General features: G+C 36.1%; 2 protein-coding genes and 1 long non-coding RNA gene across 3 annotated transcripts; 2 read left to right on the top strand and 1 right to left on the bottom strand.

The window, feature by feature from the left end:
- Positions 1–848: 848 nt before the first annotated feature.
- LOC139145876 (uncharacterized) lies at positions 849–9,013 on the top strand. Its single transcript, XM_070717304.1, has 4 exons — positions 849–1,235; positions 2,206–2,310; positions 2,747–2,816; positions 3,401–9,013. The coding sequence occupies exons 1-4, from the start codon at positions 1,227–1,229 to the stop codon at positions 3,688–3,690; spliced, it is 474 nt and encodes a 157-aa protein (XP_070573405.1). The 5' UTR covers positions 849–1,226; the 3' UTR covers positions 3,691–9,013.
- Positions 9,014–10,645: 1,632 nt separating this feature from the next.
- LOC139146315 (myosin heavy chain, cardiac muscle isoform-like) lies at positions 10,646–11,164 on the bottom strand. The gene has a single exon (XM_070717721.1). It carries the CDS (start codon positions 11,162–11,164, stop codon positions 10,646–10,648), a length of 519 nt encoding a protein of 172 aa, XP_070573822.1.
- A 1,641-nt stretch (positions 11,165–12,805) lies between these two features.
- Positions 12,806–14,665, top strand: LOC139145875 (uncharacterized). The gene is made up of 3 exons (XR_011555041.1): positions 12,806–12,962; positions 13,727–13,838; positions 14,051–14,665. It is a non-coding gene; the product is annotated as an uncharacterized lncRNA (long non-coding RNA).
- The last annotated feature ends 2,300 nt before the right edge of the window (positions 14,666–16,965 follow it).

Below are 16,965 nucleotides of genomic sequence, written 5' to 3'. Positions count from 1 at the left end.
GTCAGTAGATGTTACTGGGATTCCTTTTGGTATGGCAAATCAACGGAATAATCAGCAGCAATGGCACTGCAATTATCTGTGTTTTTCTCAACAATAAAAATGCTTACTTTCATGAAATCTTACTCAGTAAACAGGTATCAATGATGTTGGTTTGGATTTCAGTTTCTTACTTGCAAAATTCCACTCATTCTGATATTTCATTGATACTATAAGCTTAAATTTCATATAAGGAAATAATCTAAGCATTAACCCTTTCACCACCATGGTTTGTCCCAAATCCATTGTTTTCTACGGTAAAGTTGGACCTGTACACAGGGAACTGGGGGTGAAAGGGTTAAAACATGCATTCTTGTATTTCCCAATCAAAATATTTTACTGGTAAATCTCTTCAATCTGTTTTGCCAACATCATGGCTTACTGATATGTATAAAAGAGTGTTTGGTACAACTGACAAAATGTACAATGTTATCTTTCTCACAGTTGCACACAGAAAAGCAAAAATTAAAATTGTGGAGCACATCTCCCCCCCCCCCCCCACGTATGAATAACTACACATTTGCACTTTTTATAATAGTAGGGTCATGTTTCTAAAGAATGTCATTTTCAAAAAGGGGTCTCTGCTTTCAAATTTTGATGTCTGTAATGCACCTTACAAATCCAGTAAAAGTGAGCTAGTTCACTGTGAAAGTGGTCTTTTGGTGTGAAACCACTTTGAAAGCAATATATGTATTCTGACAGCGCCTCCATTGATATTGTTTGCCCAGGGTATTGCCCTGTGGCGGCGCACTTGTTGACCCACATTATGTTCGAAGCATTGACTCATTGTGACCCCACCCACCTAGCACCTATTCAATACTGGGTGAAAGTGTCAACATGGCAGACTCTGTAGATCGACTCCCAGCTTGGGATATTCAAAGGCGATCGGCGGCGTACAAATATGTAGCTGCCGAAGACGATACCGCATGGAATACTTTAGAGAGCAGAAAAGCTAAGGGTAGGAACATGTACTACGATCTGTACCAATGGAAAATGGGACAATCCCCAGATAATGTGAGAAAATTCTGTGCCCCCGACATTGAAGATGACGAACGCGAAGATCTGATTGAGTGGATTCGAGATATCGAAGACAGCGGATCGTGTCAAAGTTTGCAGATTTTATTCTCATTTTCTGTTCCTTATCCAGTTGCCATAGACTTTATAGTGGTTTAGAAGAATCAATAGTTTCGATGGGAGCGGTAGGTATTTACAGACGTTGTCTACTTTTTTGTGTATTAATTACTCACTGCAGCACGAACTTTGTGCAAAGGCTTACCCGCATGGCAGTTTCTCCGTTGCTCACTACCACACCACTGTCCCAGGTAGCCCTGCGTACAGGTCCGTATAACGCCGGGAACACACAGACCTGTATGCAGGGCTATGTCCCAGGCTCCATAGAGCAAATAGGGACTTGAATGAGTTGAAAAGTCACAATAATCTAGTATAATGAAGAGCAGAGTGCGCAAGCAACGGTACAATTAGCACAGGATTGCACAGCAGAGGTAGCTCTCTGTGAAGAGCCATGGAGGTAGCAGAGCTAGCAGAGCTATACCTCCGTGGTAGAGCGAAAGAAACCATAAACGTCACATTCGTGTTCTTTCTGATGCCATTCTCGATAAACGTAGCGCACATTTGAATATAGTGTATTATTACTGGCAAGGTGTTTATAAACTATCGGTGCATAACAGAGCGAAACTCGGATGTCATTTAAGGAATTTCTCACCCTGGGGGCTTACTTCAATCCATGCACGAAGTACGAAATCTGTGTTTAAATTTGAGGACGCATACGTATACCTAGCTCTGCGTGGCAGGGCTGTGTGTTACTGGTGTTACCGGCGTTATACGGCCTGGAGCCGTAACGCCGGTAACACACAGCCCTGCCACGCAGAGCTAACGTATACCGAGGGGCTGTGGTGTAAGTTAATATTAGCTTTCCCAGTGGAAGGAGGGATGCATTTTCCACATAGATATGACAATATGCTATGTCCACACAATTACTGTTTGCATGAGTATATTATCATCCTGTTCACTACTTTACTCACAAAAGTGTAATAACAAAATTTAATAGGTTTACGAGTAATAGATTGATCGATTTGTAGAGTAACTGTTGATCATATCTTGAGATTGGAGATTTGTGATCATCTTCATGTTCATCTTTTCCTTTTGCAGGGTTGTGGTTATTGGGAATACTTGCTTCAGAAGAGAGGTGTTGATATCATTTCTTATGACAAAAATACAGAATTTGCACCGGAGATGAGATACATTGAAATAAAGGTATTAATTGTTTTGGCGATTTTCTTAATTGCAATATGTCGATTTGGTTTGACTTATCTGGCCTTTATTATTTAAGAATTCAAAGGTTTTTACTAGTGTCCATTATCACTGATCATGCTAATAATAATGCAATGTAAGTATGCTGTATCTCTTGGTGGATGAGACCTTTTGTTCAAGGCTGACCAGTGCTGCATCTCTTTAGTGTATTGCTGTAACTCCCCGGAGCTTATACCCACCCTCACTCAGTATCTCATCTGTCTGTGATAGGAATTCCGCAGTAAATTGATTGCCAGTATAAGCCTTTCTGTTTTAGTGCAACCTCAAATTGTTCTTTTCAGAGAAGGCATGTTGTATAACTCTTAGATTACAGAATTGGCTATGGCTGTGACACATCTGCAAAATGATCATGAACTTGATGAACTGATTTTCATTTCAGGATGGTGAACCAGACAAACTTGCTGACCATTCAGATAAAACGTTGATGTTAAGTTGGCCAGACGCTGATGGTATGTTTCAGTTTAAAACATGACTCTTTCCAAGGTCAAAACTCTGTCATCTTTAAATTCATTTCGATTGCCCTTACAGTGTTCACAATCAAAATTGTCAGTATACGATCAAAGGACAACCAAAGTCATATTTAATCATAGGGCAAGGAGTTATACTTACGGAAAACAGACAATGAAGGTTTAGGTAGGGTTGACAACAAGGCCATGGAAGAAGTTTGGTCAAGAATGAGACAAAATATCTGCAGAGAGAATATTTTCAAAGTTTTATGCACTCTTGCTGCATTTTGCAAAAAATTGCAGAATATTCACATTGCTTTGAACAGTTAAGGAACAAGTATGGATGAAAAATGTGTACATCAAATCTTTGAACTTCCAATTTACACGTCTTCATTCTGACCCATCCCAAGTTTCGTAAGTTAGGTTCTGTTGGTCTGGAGTAATAGATTAATCATATATCCTTGATGATAAACCACCATGCATTTACACTAAAATCAGAATAGTTAAATCATTTTTTTTTTGAGAAGTAATCAGAGATACAATATAGCTTCCAATACCTTTATACATGACTGGGAATTTCTTCACAGAGGGGTCAACATTTTCATTGGATTGTCTGAAGTACTACAAAGGTGAGAGTATTATCCATATTGGTGAACTGTTTGGAGAGACCATGTCAAGTAATCCATGGGGCCAATCAACATCACAAGCATTCCAGATGCAACTTGGAAAAGAATTCCGTTGTATCAACAGAGTACAGCTACCTAACTGGCCAGGTCATATGGATTCATTGACATTATGGCGCAGAGTTGCCAAACCAGTAGAATGTGATGGAGCATTATTCCAATATGTTGATGTACCACCAAAGAGATATTATTAGGAATATTGCCATGGAAACATGCTATTATTAGGAATATTGCCACATGCCATAGTCCACCTTCATCCAAGTTTTCCAGAATTTATAAACACAGAGCTAAAAAAACAATGCAATGTCATTTATTTGTGGGGAAATTGGTTTGGGAATCTGCATTTAAATTGTCACCAGTGCTTCATGTTAACAGCTGACTATCTCCTTGTTTACCGTCCTAACTCATTTTAATCTGTATTTTTTGTCAAAGTTCATTAAGGATAGTCTATCCTTCAAGACACACACCTACATACAATAATTTTCAATGTTTGAATAGAATCTTCGTTTACATGATAGTTAAACAGTAATTGTGACTTCCATACATTTCTGTAATTCTAGCTCCCATTGCAAGCCCCTGGTTTATTGAAATGTATGAGTTTGGTGTAACTTTTAGTGTGTCTAAGTCTTCAAAACTAATAGCAGTGATACAGAGTACGTCTCAAAACTCTAAACACAGTCACAAACAGTATATTCTACAAACCACTGGCAAAAATATTAGAAAGCACTGCCTTTAGGTGTTGTGAGTTGTGGCAAAGTCTGTTTTCAGATCTATTGACAATCCAGTCAGCCATTTGCATTTCATTATATTGGTATAAACATAAACTCTACACCGTTTTCCTTTCCGTCTAATGTCAATTTTGTCAGGAAAAAAACAGTTCTTCAATTGGGCAGAATATCCTGTTTACTTCACCGTGAATAAGTTGAATCGGGCAAATATTTAAATTGAAAAAGATTTGTTCAGACAGGAAAAGCTGATCTCTTTGTGACAGGATTTTCGGATGAATGAGTATTCTGACAAAAGAACTAGCATGGGCAGTTCACATGATATTCTTAACGGCCTCTTTTGTTTCTCTGTCATCACATGACAAGCTGAAAGTAATCATATCTTTGTATGTGCATGTTAAAACATTTATTTTGTGAAGCATGGTATGAAACAATGAAATGTTTCTGCATAGGACTTTCATAGAAAACTTACTTTGATAGAAAAAGTCCAACAGTTGAAGTACATGAAATGAATGGGATTACCAAACAGTGTTGTTAATTGATGCACAAATAATCAACATTTTGCTGTGTTTATGTATATGTTGATTTCAGCTCACGTCCCAAGAAATTCAACCAACGGCTGCCAGTGTTTTTTTTTCCAAATTTGCTTTTGACATTGTTTTGTATGTCGTTGTTGATAGTGACATTGCCAAGGTAAATATATAAGGTGCCTTTGTGGAATGCCACAAACTAAAACTATAGTGAATGAGTACAAAAAAAAACCTTGGCTACATCATGTTTGGCAAATGGGTTCAGTGAATGGTGGTAGTGTTTCAACAAAATAGAGAGATATACATCTCTCATGTGAATTTTATTGCAACATTTGTAACATTTAGTACTTGGCAATTTCAATGATAGTGTAAAACTTCTTTAATGTCAAGCGTTGTGACAAAAAACACTGCAGTCAAAAAATGAATTGCACTGAATTTTCAACGAAGCATAAATATGTAGTTTTAATTTATGTAATATTCTTGAAACTAAAGAAAACCTCCTAGATGATATACTAGTATATGTGTAATATTCCTTATCATATTGATATTATTATCTTGAGGACAATCTATGACATAAACTGACTCTTTTTTTCCCAGTGAAAACAAATATTTCTATTTTATCAGATGAATTGACTTATTTTGATGTTAAATGTCCAACAATTGAACTAAACATTTACAGTATATTTTTTGTAATAACTTCTAAAACAGAGATTGTATTTGTAAAATGTGTAGCAATGTAGTGTTTTCAAACCAGAAATTGAAATCATATTCACAATACTCTGAGCTTACTTTGTAATGGAATTGTAAGTTTTACTGCAATTAGTATATACCAGTATTCATTCTGGAACCAGATGGTCTAGATCAACTATACAAATATCATTCCATGATTTTTTGTTAGGAACATTATGGTATTTGTATTGTTCTCTGTTAATTTGTTATCATTTTACATGATGGGTGAAGACACCACATTTCATCAAAAGACTAATGAAACAAACAAACAAATAATGAATTTCTGTCACAAATCTGATTTTCAACCTACCCGATGACTCTCTTCCTCACCTTTAATTTTTTATTTTAAAAAATAGCAGGGGCCTGTTTACCATTTCTTCTGTTTCTATGGGTGACAGTGAGGGAAAATAAAAAAACTTGGAAAAAATCTTTACTTGCTTACTTTCGAGATTGGATTCAGAGATTGAGAATAATTTTGTTTTTTTACCTCCCATTTGCCATACATATATGGCAATTGGGAGGTTATATGGTTGAAAAAAGTCTGTATGTGAGATGTCTGTCTGTATGTATGTATGTATGTATGTATGTATGTATGTATGGATGTCTGTCCGTCCAACGCAAAAACTCACGAACCGCTGCACGTATTAAGCTGATTTTTGGTGTAGTGATGCCATACATGGTGTAGATGTGCCGTTGTTAAAATGAACTTTTTAGTCTCATAGATATGCAAATGAGGTAGGAAAACGGCGAAAATGGTCAAAAATCAATAACTCAGGAACCACTCCTCTGATCATTGTCATATTTGGGTTTTACGTACCTTAGGCCCAACTCATTTAAACATATAGATTTGATGTCAATATTTGATGCTTTCTATTTTTAATGAATTTTTTCTTTCTTTTTTGCCATTTTAGTAAAAAATCTTTTTCTCTTAAACCAATGGTCGGATCGCTTTAAAATTTGGCGTGCAGATGCCTTGTGATAACTCAAAATAGAATTCATCAAAATTATGGCAAAATTTGCATATTTGTATTTTGGGGCAATTTTTGTCATTTTTGGTTAAAAAAATCTTCTTTGAAACTGTGTATGCCATTACTTTCTAATTGGGTGTGCAGGTTCCTAGGAGTGACCTGAAGATGACTCTGTGAACTCAAGCTGAAATTTGCAAATTTTGTGGTACTTTTTGCCATGCTTTCAAATTTGGTACATAGGTGAAATGTAGTAGGTCATTCATTCAAAGTCAAATACTGCCTGTGTGAATGAGCAGATTATGATTGTGCTGTTCCAGGCTGAGGTACTATTTATAGGAATGATGCAATGATGATGTTTTAACTGAATTTGACTTACATTGTATGTAACTCTTGTACTGTATAAACCCTATCAATTCACCCAGAAAAAAATAATTAATATGATTTTAAATAATTGAATTAATTAGGAAATCAACAAAGCCAAAATAATTTTAGTATAGAATTATTAGAAAGTTCAATTTTTTTGACAGTTCATAGTGAACTGCCTACCATCTTGGAGGATTAAAACATGTAAAGGCAACTTTCCTGAATCCCAACTTTGATATATTCTGAACCGTCATACATTTTGCTCTGCATGTTATCTAAAAGAAATTTCTCATAATAGTTTGTCATGATAGGTTGGTCAAATAAATAGAGAAAGTTCCAATTTCCGTTTTTGGTTGACTTGGTAAGGATAAAATAAAATTACTTTTGAGGAAAAAAATAGAGTGGTCAATTAAAAGAGTGGTAAAGTGATAGGGTTTTTATGGTAAAGCTGGGCTGTAAGATTCCTCATGTGCTATTTATAGCAATTATGCAATCTGTGTAAACAGTGCAATGAAAGTGTTACATGATTCCTTATAATGCTTTTGATGACCTTGAACTTCTTAAGTTGCAAACATTTGTCTCTTCTGTGTGCTTTCTCTGAGTACCTAGGGGCTCAACTTATTCAACAGAACTTAAATACAATGTTTAATTTGAAAGTTAAAATGTGCTTGGTTAATAGGATGAAAATATTGATAAAGATATTCATCTGAAGATTCTTTATAACCTGACAGATATGCTGTTTTTTTATGACGTAAATCTTGATAAGCAAGTCCTGTTTACTTTAATTAGAATGTAATTAACTCTCGTTTATATTATTATAAGCAGTAGTATCAAGTTGAACAAGCTGATATTGACAAGTTGGTCGGCTGTTGGAGGTTAAAAGCTGTAAAAATAAATGTATGCATGTATGCATGTCTATCTGTTTGTTTGTCTGTCTGTCTGTCTGTCTGTCTGTCTGTAAGTATATATGTATGTATGTTAGTTAGTATGTGCGGATGTATGTCCGTCCACATTAAAAACTCCTAAATCACAGCACCTAACATCTTAGTATTTGGTGGACTGGTGCACCTGGGGTGGAGATGTGAATTTGTTGAAATAAACATGTCAAGGTCAAAAATATGCAAATGAAAGGGAAGAAAGGAAAAATCCTGCAAATTGCTAAAACCCTGTAGCCACTGGCCAGATTTGGTTGGAACTTGGTATGCAGACTCTTTATAGTGACTTAAGTTACATTTCTTCAAATTGTGTTGAAATTTTGAAAGTTGTATTTTTTGGGCAATTTTCCCGGCTTTTTTTGTCAAAAAATCTTCTTTTCTAAAAGCCCTCATCCCATTGCCTTGAAAACTTGTATGTATGATCATATTTGTATTTTTGGGGCAATTTTTCCCATTTTTTGTCAAAAAATCATTTTCTCCCAAAGTATTTGTTAGATTGCTGTAAAACATGATAGTCTTGATCCAAGGGTTGTTTTCTGTCAGATGTGTAAAAGTCATTATGAGATGGAGCATTTCATATTGCTCGGGTATAAGATTAATTTGGACTTGCAATGGAATTTTCTTAGTCAACCTGTAAGAGTGCAATGTCATGTGTGTACTAGTAGTTAGTATCTCTGTAAATGGGAGGACCGTGTCATTGACGCTATTTTTAGAATATCAGACCTCAGTACACAGGGTTTCATCTTAGGAAGATATTATAACAATGGTGCATCATGAAAGAGTGTAACTACAATAACTACAAAAAAATTATTTTTTTAAGTATTTAATGACATATCAAAAAAGAAATTAGGGTTATGTGATGTACATTGCAGGCATTAGCCCAGAGAATGTGAAACCCAACATGTCTGTGGGCACTGTGCTTTTTATGAAGATAGATCAATATTAAGTTTTGGTGACAGTTCATAATAATCATATCATCTTGATGTTGTAAAGCCTGTAAAACTGGATTTAAATTTTGTTCAAGTGTTATGATTCTTCCAACAAGACTTTTTCCAAAAAAACTTAGATGGGAGGAGCATATTAAAATACCATATGTATGTCTTTCTTGAGTTTTTTCACAGTAATATTGATAACAATCTATGGTGATGTGAATGTTAATATTTATATTTATTTTTGGTATCAAGGGCTTTACTTTTCTCAGTCTGTTGTTGAGATAATATGCGGAGAAAATAAACTTGAACATTTTTCAATAAAGTTTTTTATAAAACTATGGTGTACGTAGTGAGTTTGTAAATCTACTTCCCTTTCACACTCCATTTGTCCTGAAATCTATCTCCTGTAATTCTTGTGATTGGCAAGTCCTTTCATCTAAGTGAAATTTCCAATACTTGCAAGCTACATACAATCCATTTTCAGAGATGTCAGAACTCCACTGGGTTGAGATGACGCCATCTAAGTTACCCCTAATACATTGAGATGCCACAACACTGTCAAGTTTCCACTGCATCACAGTGAATAAGTAAGTGTAAGAAAACATGACAAACTCAAAGTAGGCAGTGTTCATTTATTGTACTGGGGGTTGGCAAGCAAAGTATTGTGCCTCTGTCAAAATAATAGCGCTCACACTCAGAATATTCTTGATGTCTCTGCCTCAGAAGATGATAAAAATTTGATAAATTCTATTTGAAGGCTATTAGAGCTAATATTACTTCAGATTAATATAGTGTATAAGTATTATGCTAAATAGATGTTACCACCTTTGAAAGATTAAAATTTGTGTCAATTGTCAAATTAAACATTTTGCAAAATGTGGGCCACAATGTATAAGGTATAGGCTAAGCCATGTCTCAAACATTTCCCAAATTTTCATAGAAAAGCTGTTGATGTCCTTCAAATGAATTGAGTGCAATAAATGTGTTATCCTTAACAGATATTCATTTGATACAGATCTACTACAGAGTAAAATCATTTGTGTCAATTACTTGCATCATATAGTTTTGTGGTAGTTTGTGGTAAATGGCCCCATGTTAATGTATATGCTAATCCATATCTGATAGCTTACTGTCATGGTTTGTCTAACTTCATCCGCACCATGGCAAGAGACTGCCTTCCCCACTCAGATGGTTAAAGCTACCGGTATTGTAAGACAAGCCTACATAGACTTGCAGAAAATAGATGTACTAGTATTCACACCATTCTAAGAATGAAGACGGAGATAATCATCTTTATTTCCAAGAATATTTTTGTACTTTAGTTCAAGGCTTTACATCAGGGTGAACATTTTTGAAAATAATATTATCTGTGAACCCCCCCCCCCCCCCCCGGCCATAATATCTGAATGTTCCCTTGTGGCTGTTAAAAGAAACGATCTGCCAACAAATGTGACTGATTCTGTTCATCCAGGGCGTTTGGCTTCACATACTAGTAATTTAAAATATCATGGCAGGGACCATATACATTATTGGAATAGCCAATGTCCTTCCCAACGGTCCATCCCTAAAATTCTTCATATTTTTCATCCACTTTAGATCCAGATATGTTAACATGGTAAGTAACTACAGTAATGAGAATAGTACACTCTGATTCTTTGTTCAAATTTCTTTTTTATTACATTTCTAAATAATTGAGTGAAATGGCAAATAATAAATGAAAATACAAATTATAAAATAACAGATAATAACCTAGTAACATCATTGACAGGATTAAATACTTCCTGATGAAATGATTTCTCTGTTCTATTCAAAAGACTTACAAAACCTGATTGCAGTTCAATTCTAAACTACATGTATATTGAATATAAGAAACTTTACATTGTTGAGATTTGTCACGGCTGATATATTGTTATTGCAGAGTTTCTCTTTATGCTTGGAAGTTCAAGAACACAGAAAACAACATAGAGTCAAACACATTGGCCTGGGCCTCTGTTCTGTTGCTTTTCTTCCACCAATCTTTCAAGTTGTTCAATTTTGCATACTAGTCTCTGCTTCTCCTTCGCTGTGACAGCCAGTGCTGTTACCAGGCGTTTGTTCTTTGTTTTCAAACGAAACATTTCAACGTCTGCCTCCTTGTAGTAACTTAGCTTCATTTCCAGATGTTTGGAGTTTTTCTGGCACTCATCAAACTTTGCTTTGTATTCTACAGTCTCTTTCTCCAAGAACTCAGCCTTTTCTTCTTTCAGTTTCATATGCTTCATGACATCGCTCAGTTCATTAGACAGCTCATCCTTTGCAAGCTGCAACTGTGAGATGAGTTTTTTACTCTCTGTTGCTAAGTCAGCAATCTCATCTTGCAGTTTGCAATTTTCATCTTTCAGTAATTCTAACTGATCAATATCTTTGCGATGACACTCATCGGTGCGTTGTAAGTTGGCATACATTTCGTTGTTTTCGATGACGATTTCTTGAACTCGTGTCGTCATCTCCGAGAACATCAAGCGAAGCTCGTCCAACTCACTTTGCTCATAGTTGTCTTGCTCCTTCGGCTGTATACGAGATATCATAAACTTCCGAAACATGCTTTGCTGTCGAAGGCGTGCGTTCTCCTTTAGTATCTCTTCGAAGCGGAAAGCGACATCATTCAAGGACCTTTGGAACATGGCGACGTCCCAGTCGCTATGGAAGAAACAGAGGACAGCATTAACAACTGCAGAGGATAAAAGTTGAATGAAATGGTGACATAGAGCAAAAAAGTACCAGTGTATAAGTCGGGCAAAACTCCCCCATTGCACATCTTTTAGAATAATTTTATGTTGGCTTGTGTATCTAATGACGAAGAAACTGAAGAAAACAACGATAAATAACTAGAAAAATTGCACTTGGTGACAAAAGTTATATCGTTCTGCTCTTTCATCGCTCTATATAGCTGTAAGCGTAGTCGATGCTGTTGACAATGCGGCAAGAAATGTAGCCTACCTTGACAGGCTATCTCCGTGTTCACAATCTTTTCGCACATTTGTTCTTTGCGTAATATTTCCCATCTTTTCCAAATTCTGGATTGCTCACTGAGTACGTAAACGTTGTATGTAAGACAACAAAACTTTCCGCATTCAGTATAGCTGGTGCAGTACACGCCGAATGATAACACAGTAAACAACGCGTTGCCAGACAACATCTTGTTCGAATATTCGAACAAAGTTAAAGTCACGTCTATGCCCGAGTACGCGAACACGCAAAGCGCTTGGAACTGTCCCGATCGTCAGGTAACATAAGATTATGAAGAAGTGAATTCGTCATTTCCTTTGCACATTACCTGAACCCGAAGAAAAAGTGTTTCCTCTGTCTTTCTAAATATAGAAGGTAGGATGTTTTTGCATGTTTTGCTCTCACGACCGAAACTTTGGTAACTTTGCACAACTCAAGCGTGATCTTGGGATGCGTTAGATCACTGAGCTTACGCAACGCGTGAACTTCTCATGTATGCGATTGTCTACATTTTTCGTTTGCGTTTCAGGCATCGGTTAATTTTTTCGCCACCTTATCTTGTAAGGCCTATGTCATCAGTTCAGTTCCCTTATTTGACAGCCCTACTGAGGAATAAATTATCATTTATTAACAGTTTCTAAGGTTGCTTATGCTTTTTCGCCTAAACTTAGCCTGAACTGTGTTCAATGGTGAATATTTTAACGAAAGTGGACGTTAAGCAGTTTCGTAAATATTGTACGAGTGTTAAAGTGATGTTGTACTGTTTTGCTTTTTTTGACCTATTTGTAATTGTTGTTTACTAAGCGTACAATGTTTTCATCATGCAAAACTTCGTTAGTTGTACTTATTGATGGGTCTATTGTTATCTAAAAAAAATTCCAGCTCCGTCGAGACGGTCATTAGGTGAATTGAAATAGATTAAATAAATAAACAAATAAAATCTAAAATCATAGACTAAAAAAATGGGTGAGTCTATGCTATACAATCGACCTTCGCATAGACTCGTTTTTGAAGGGTCTATGATCTCTGCGAAGTAATGAAAACGTTTGGACATCGGTAAGAGCGCCACCATAGACAGGACATCGCTTTCAGTGACCCAGATCAGGGGTTACAACAGGTCATAATCGGTACGTCTGTTCGTCGTGTGCAGTGCTGAAGGCATGCTGTAACTGTCTGAAGTCAAGATCGTTTGTAATACACTCCATCTCCGAAATACCTTTGAAAGATGTGGTTAACAAGGTTATTGTTGGCCCACAGGCCCCTAGGTCGCAAAGTACCTGGACTACAGTGGACAGGGTAAGTGTTCATACAGTAAACTACATACTTTGCTCAGCTTAGCCACAGACATGGAGAAACTATACAAAACTATGATAAAGCCCGACGTTATGTCGCTAGTGCTTTGCTGTTTGCAACGCCGCCTCCCTAGGTGAGCACTGGTGACATACCCGTAGGGCTAGGATAATAGCTAGGCCTTGCTGCAGTTACGTAGGCCACAACTTTTCTCGGCGATTTTTGTGTGATGGGCCCACTTATCCCCACCACACAAAATCGTATGGGCCAGGGGAAAGTTGTGGGCCACAGAACGGCAGACCATGGACCCTGGAGATCTCACTTCTACCTCCGCTTCCACAGCTAATAATCATAATAATGATCGGCCAGCAATTCTCGACCGCAGGCCGTCCGGGTACTTGCGGGTTCTTACGTCGTTTTTGCGTCACAACGCCGTGAAAACAAATAATTGAAGTTCGGATTTTTCAACCATCAACCAATATTCAAAGTTGCAATATATACATAAATGATATAAATTTTAGTTATGCTTTTTTTCCCACACAATTTCTGTGTCATTCGCTCTTCTGTATTGTCTGATATCTCATTCACCTCGCTCGTATGCGTTTCACCTATGTAGTAATTTCTCTTTTAAACTCACTGCTAAGATGTCCAACATCAACAAAAAACTTACGGTAGTGATGGATTAAAGTTAGAAAAGATGGACATCTTCTTGGCTTGTTTTAAGCTTGACATTATTGTGGTAATTATGAATGTTTGTTTATTATTTAAAGCAAACATCGGCGACCCCGCATCATTACAAAATTCATGATGAGAAATTTACAAAAGAGACTTGAGAGAGAAGCAGAAAATGACAGGCTGTTGAGTAGACCATTTCTGACACATGTAAGTATGTTACTGACTTTGGGTTCGTTTTCGTATTTCCTGCATTTATTATGGTGTGCCCATTACAATGCATGTGGCTATAGACAAACATACTATCACCATTGTCAAATGGAAAGCAATGTATGGTTATTTTCACATACATATCAAATTAGCAAAGTTAATTTAGTGTGATTTCATGGTCATTAACACATTTGGTCTTTGATCTCTTGCAGGCAGAACAGGTAGAAGACCATAAACTTTCATCAGCTAGGGAACAAGTGGAAATAGACAAAATAAAGGAAGCCAGATACATACATTACCAGAGCACAAAACCATGGACACACATTTTGATCATTTGAACGTTACAAGGAGATGGGGAGACCAACAGTAAATTGACTGCATACAAATACTGGTATTTATTTTGTGGTTTTGTAAATGCAGGTCTGTGCTCAGCATACTGAATTTGACTGACAGTAGAATGAGACAGTAGTCTGTGTGAAGAGGTGCAGGGCAGGCCAAGATGCAAAGTTGATGGTGTCTGTATTGTCACACAGCACAAGTGCTCTTGATATGGAAAACATTTTAAATTAATCCTGACAGTTCAGCTGTGACTGATATTATGATGTACAAGTTCCATATTCTGCTCTACAGCAGCTGTCTTCTCACGAATGTGAAGTCAGTTTTGCATCTTTTCTTATCAGGAGTGGATAAAACACACTGTTCAGGACATCTTACAGTTATTACAGTGAACTGTAATAAACAAGACTACTTTGCAATCTGTGGGCAACTGTTGAATTATGATTATTTTATGGCAATTGTGTAATAAAAATTACATTTATACATTTGAACCCGTTTTTAGCTCACATTTGGTTATACCAATGTGAGTTTATCGTATAGGCTGAAGTCGATGGCGTCTGTATGTATGTGTGTATGTATGTATGTACAGTATGTCCGTCAACATCAAAAACACGCAAACCGCTGCACGTTTCAGCTTGGTATTTGGTGTGTGGATGCATCCTGGGCTATAGATGGGATTTTGTTCAAATGAAGTCTGCGTTGCCAAAATTATGCAAATGAGCTTACAAAATGTGAAAATGCTTAAGCATTAATAACTCAAGAACCGCTCTTTTGATTGCTTTGAAAATTTGTGTGCAAGTACCTTAGGTGAACCTTATATAGTTTTATAAATATGTGTAATATCCTTAATTTTGTATTTTTGCTGAATTTTTTGGTGATTTTTCTCATTTTCAGTAAAAATTCTTCTTCTCTGAAACTGCCAGCCCAATCGCTCTCAAATTTTGGTTGTCTCTTTGCAAGGGTGTTACTTTTCTAATTTGTTGAAATTATGACAAAATTAGGAAAATTACTATTTTTGAGCAATTTTGTCATTTTTGGTCAAAAAATCCTAAACAGTATTTCCTTTTTAAAACCCCTGGACAGACAGCTTTCATATTTGGTACACAGACGTACAGAGATGACAATAGTTAGATATGTTGAAATTGTCCTGAAATATACAAATTTGTATTTTTAAGACAATATTGTCATTTTTGGTCAAGAAACTTTATCTCAAATTACTTGTTTGATAGCTTTGTAATTTAGTATAAAGTCCCTTGTTTGATAGCTTTGTAATTTGGTATAAAGTCCCGAAAGATGTATTAGATAAATTTCCTGCTCAAAGTGATGGGAAACCCCAAAATTTGTATATTTCAGGTAATTTTCTCAGTTTGTGACCTTAAATGACCTACACCAACCCAGGATATGTTGTGAGACAATTTTGAAGGCTGTGAACATAATTTTGTCATATTTGGTATCAATTTGTAGGAAAATTTGATCCAGAAAACAAAGCTAGGTGATTCTTTTCATTTTGGACCAATTTTTGCAACTTTTCTATGTAAGACGTACAAGAACCGATGAGAAATTTGGATCCAGGATAATTCCAGATGTTGTAATCACCGCTCACAGTGGAAGGCATTTCACTATCTAGTAACTACCTTAAGTGCTGTTTACATTAGAATGATAACACTCATGGCATTAATTAAAAATCTCCAAGGTTGTAAATGTACTTCCTGTCATTTGGTCTTATGTAATACCAAGGGGTGGAACATTTGATATTCAGGAGGGGGTAGGGTCTAGAAGATCGATGATGCAGCATTACTTTTTTACCAGATCCCTTGTGCATTTTTGCCCACTTCCACCTTTTTAGCTCCGCTGTCAGCGACGCGGAGCTTATCAAATAGGTTGATTTTCCGTCGTCGTCCGTCGTCATCCGTCGTCCGTCAACAATTGCCTTCTCCTCTGAAACCGCAAGTCCAATTGCTTTGAAATTTTATATGCAGTTCACTTGGGGTTACCTCACTTAAGTTTGTTCAAATTGTGGTGATATTTGCATATTTGTATTTTTGGGGCATTTTCTGCTGTTTTTGGTAAAAAAATCTTCTTCTCTGAAACCGCTTGTCCGATTGCTTTTAAATTTAATATGCAGTTTACTTAGGGTGACTACAGTCAGATTTATTCAAATCGTGGTGAAATTTGCATATTTGTATTTTTAAGGCAATTTTTGTCATTTTGGTAAAAAAATCTTTAAAAAATCTTCTTCTTCAAAACTACAAGTCAAATAGCTTTGATATTTGGTACATATGTCCCTAGGGATGATCTCTTTCAGATTTGTTCAAATTGTGCAGAAATATGCAAATTTGCAGTTTTAAGACAATTTTTGCCATTTTTGGTCAAATAATGTTTTTTCAAAAAGTACTGGTCTGATAGTTTTGAAATTTGGTATACAGGTTTCTATAGATGAACTTAGTAATATATATTGAATTTCTGATGAAATCTGTAATTTTTATATTTTTGGGCAATTTTTGCCATTTTTGGTCAAAAAATGTGTATTTCCAAAACTGCTCATCTGATAGCTTTGAAATTTGGTATACAGGTTCCTACAGATAACTTAATGATATTTATTGAAATTATGATGAAATGTGCAATTTTGTAGTTTTGGGTTAATTTTTTCCATTTTTGGTCAAAAAATGTGTATTTCCAAAACTACTCATCTGATAGCTTTGCAATTTGGTATACAGGTTCCTACAGATCACTTAATGATATTTATTGAAATTATGATGAAATCAGTAATTTTGTAATTTTGGGGCAATTT

The sequence above is a fragment of the Ptychodera flava genome, chromosome 12 (assembly GCF_041260155.1).
Source record: "Ptychodera flava strain L36383 chromosome 12, AS_Pfla_20210202, whole genome shotgun sequence".
NCBI lineage: Eukaryota > Metazoa > Hemichordata > Enteropneusta > Ptychoderidae > Ptychodera > Ptychodera flava.
The sequence above is the reverse complement of the archived record's forward strand: the minus strand, read 5'-3'. Positions and strand labels throughout refer to the sequence as shown.

Bases quoted from the DNA above. Each gene is read 5' to 3' on its own strand.
- LOC139145876 (XM_070717304.1), top strand. The intron at 2,311-2,746 runs GTATTAATTGTT...TTTTCATTTCAG, and splicing joins TGAGATACATTGAAATAAAG to GATGGTGAACCAGACAAACT. The intron at 2,817-3,400 runs GTATGTTTCAGT...ATTTCTTCACAG, and splicing joins AAGTTGGCCAGACGCTGATG to AGGGGTCAACATTTTCATTG.
- LOC139146315 (XM_070717721.1), bottom strand. From the start codon at position 11,164: ATGACGACACGAGTTCAAGAAATCGTCATCGAAAACAACGAAATGTAT.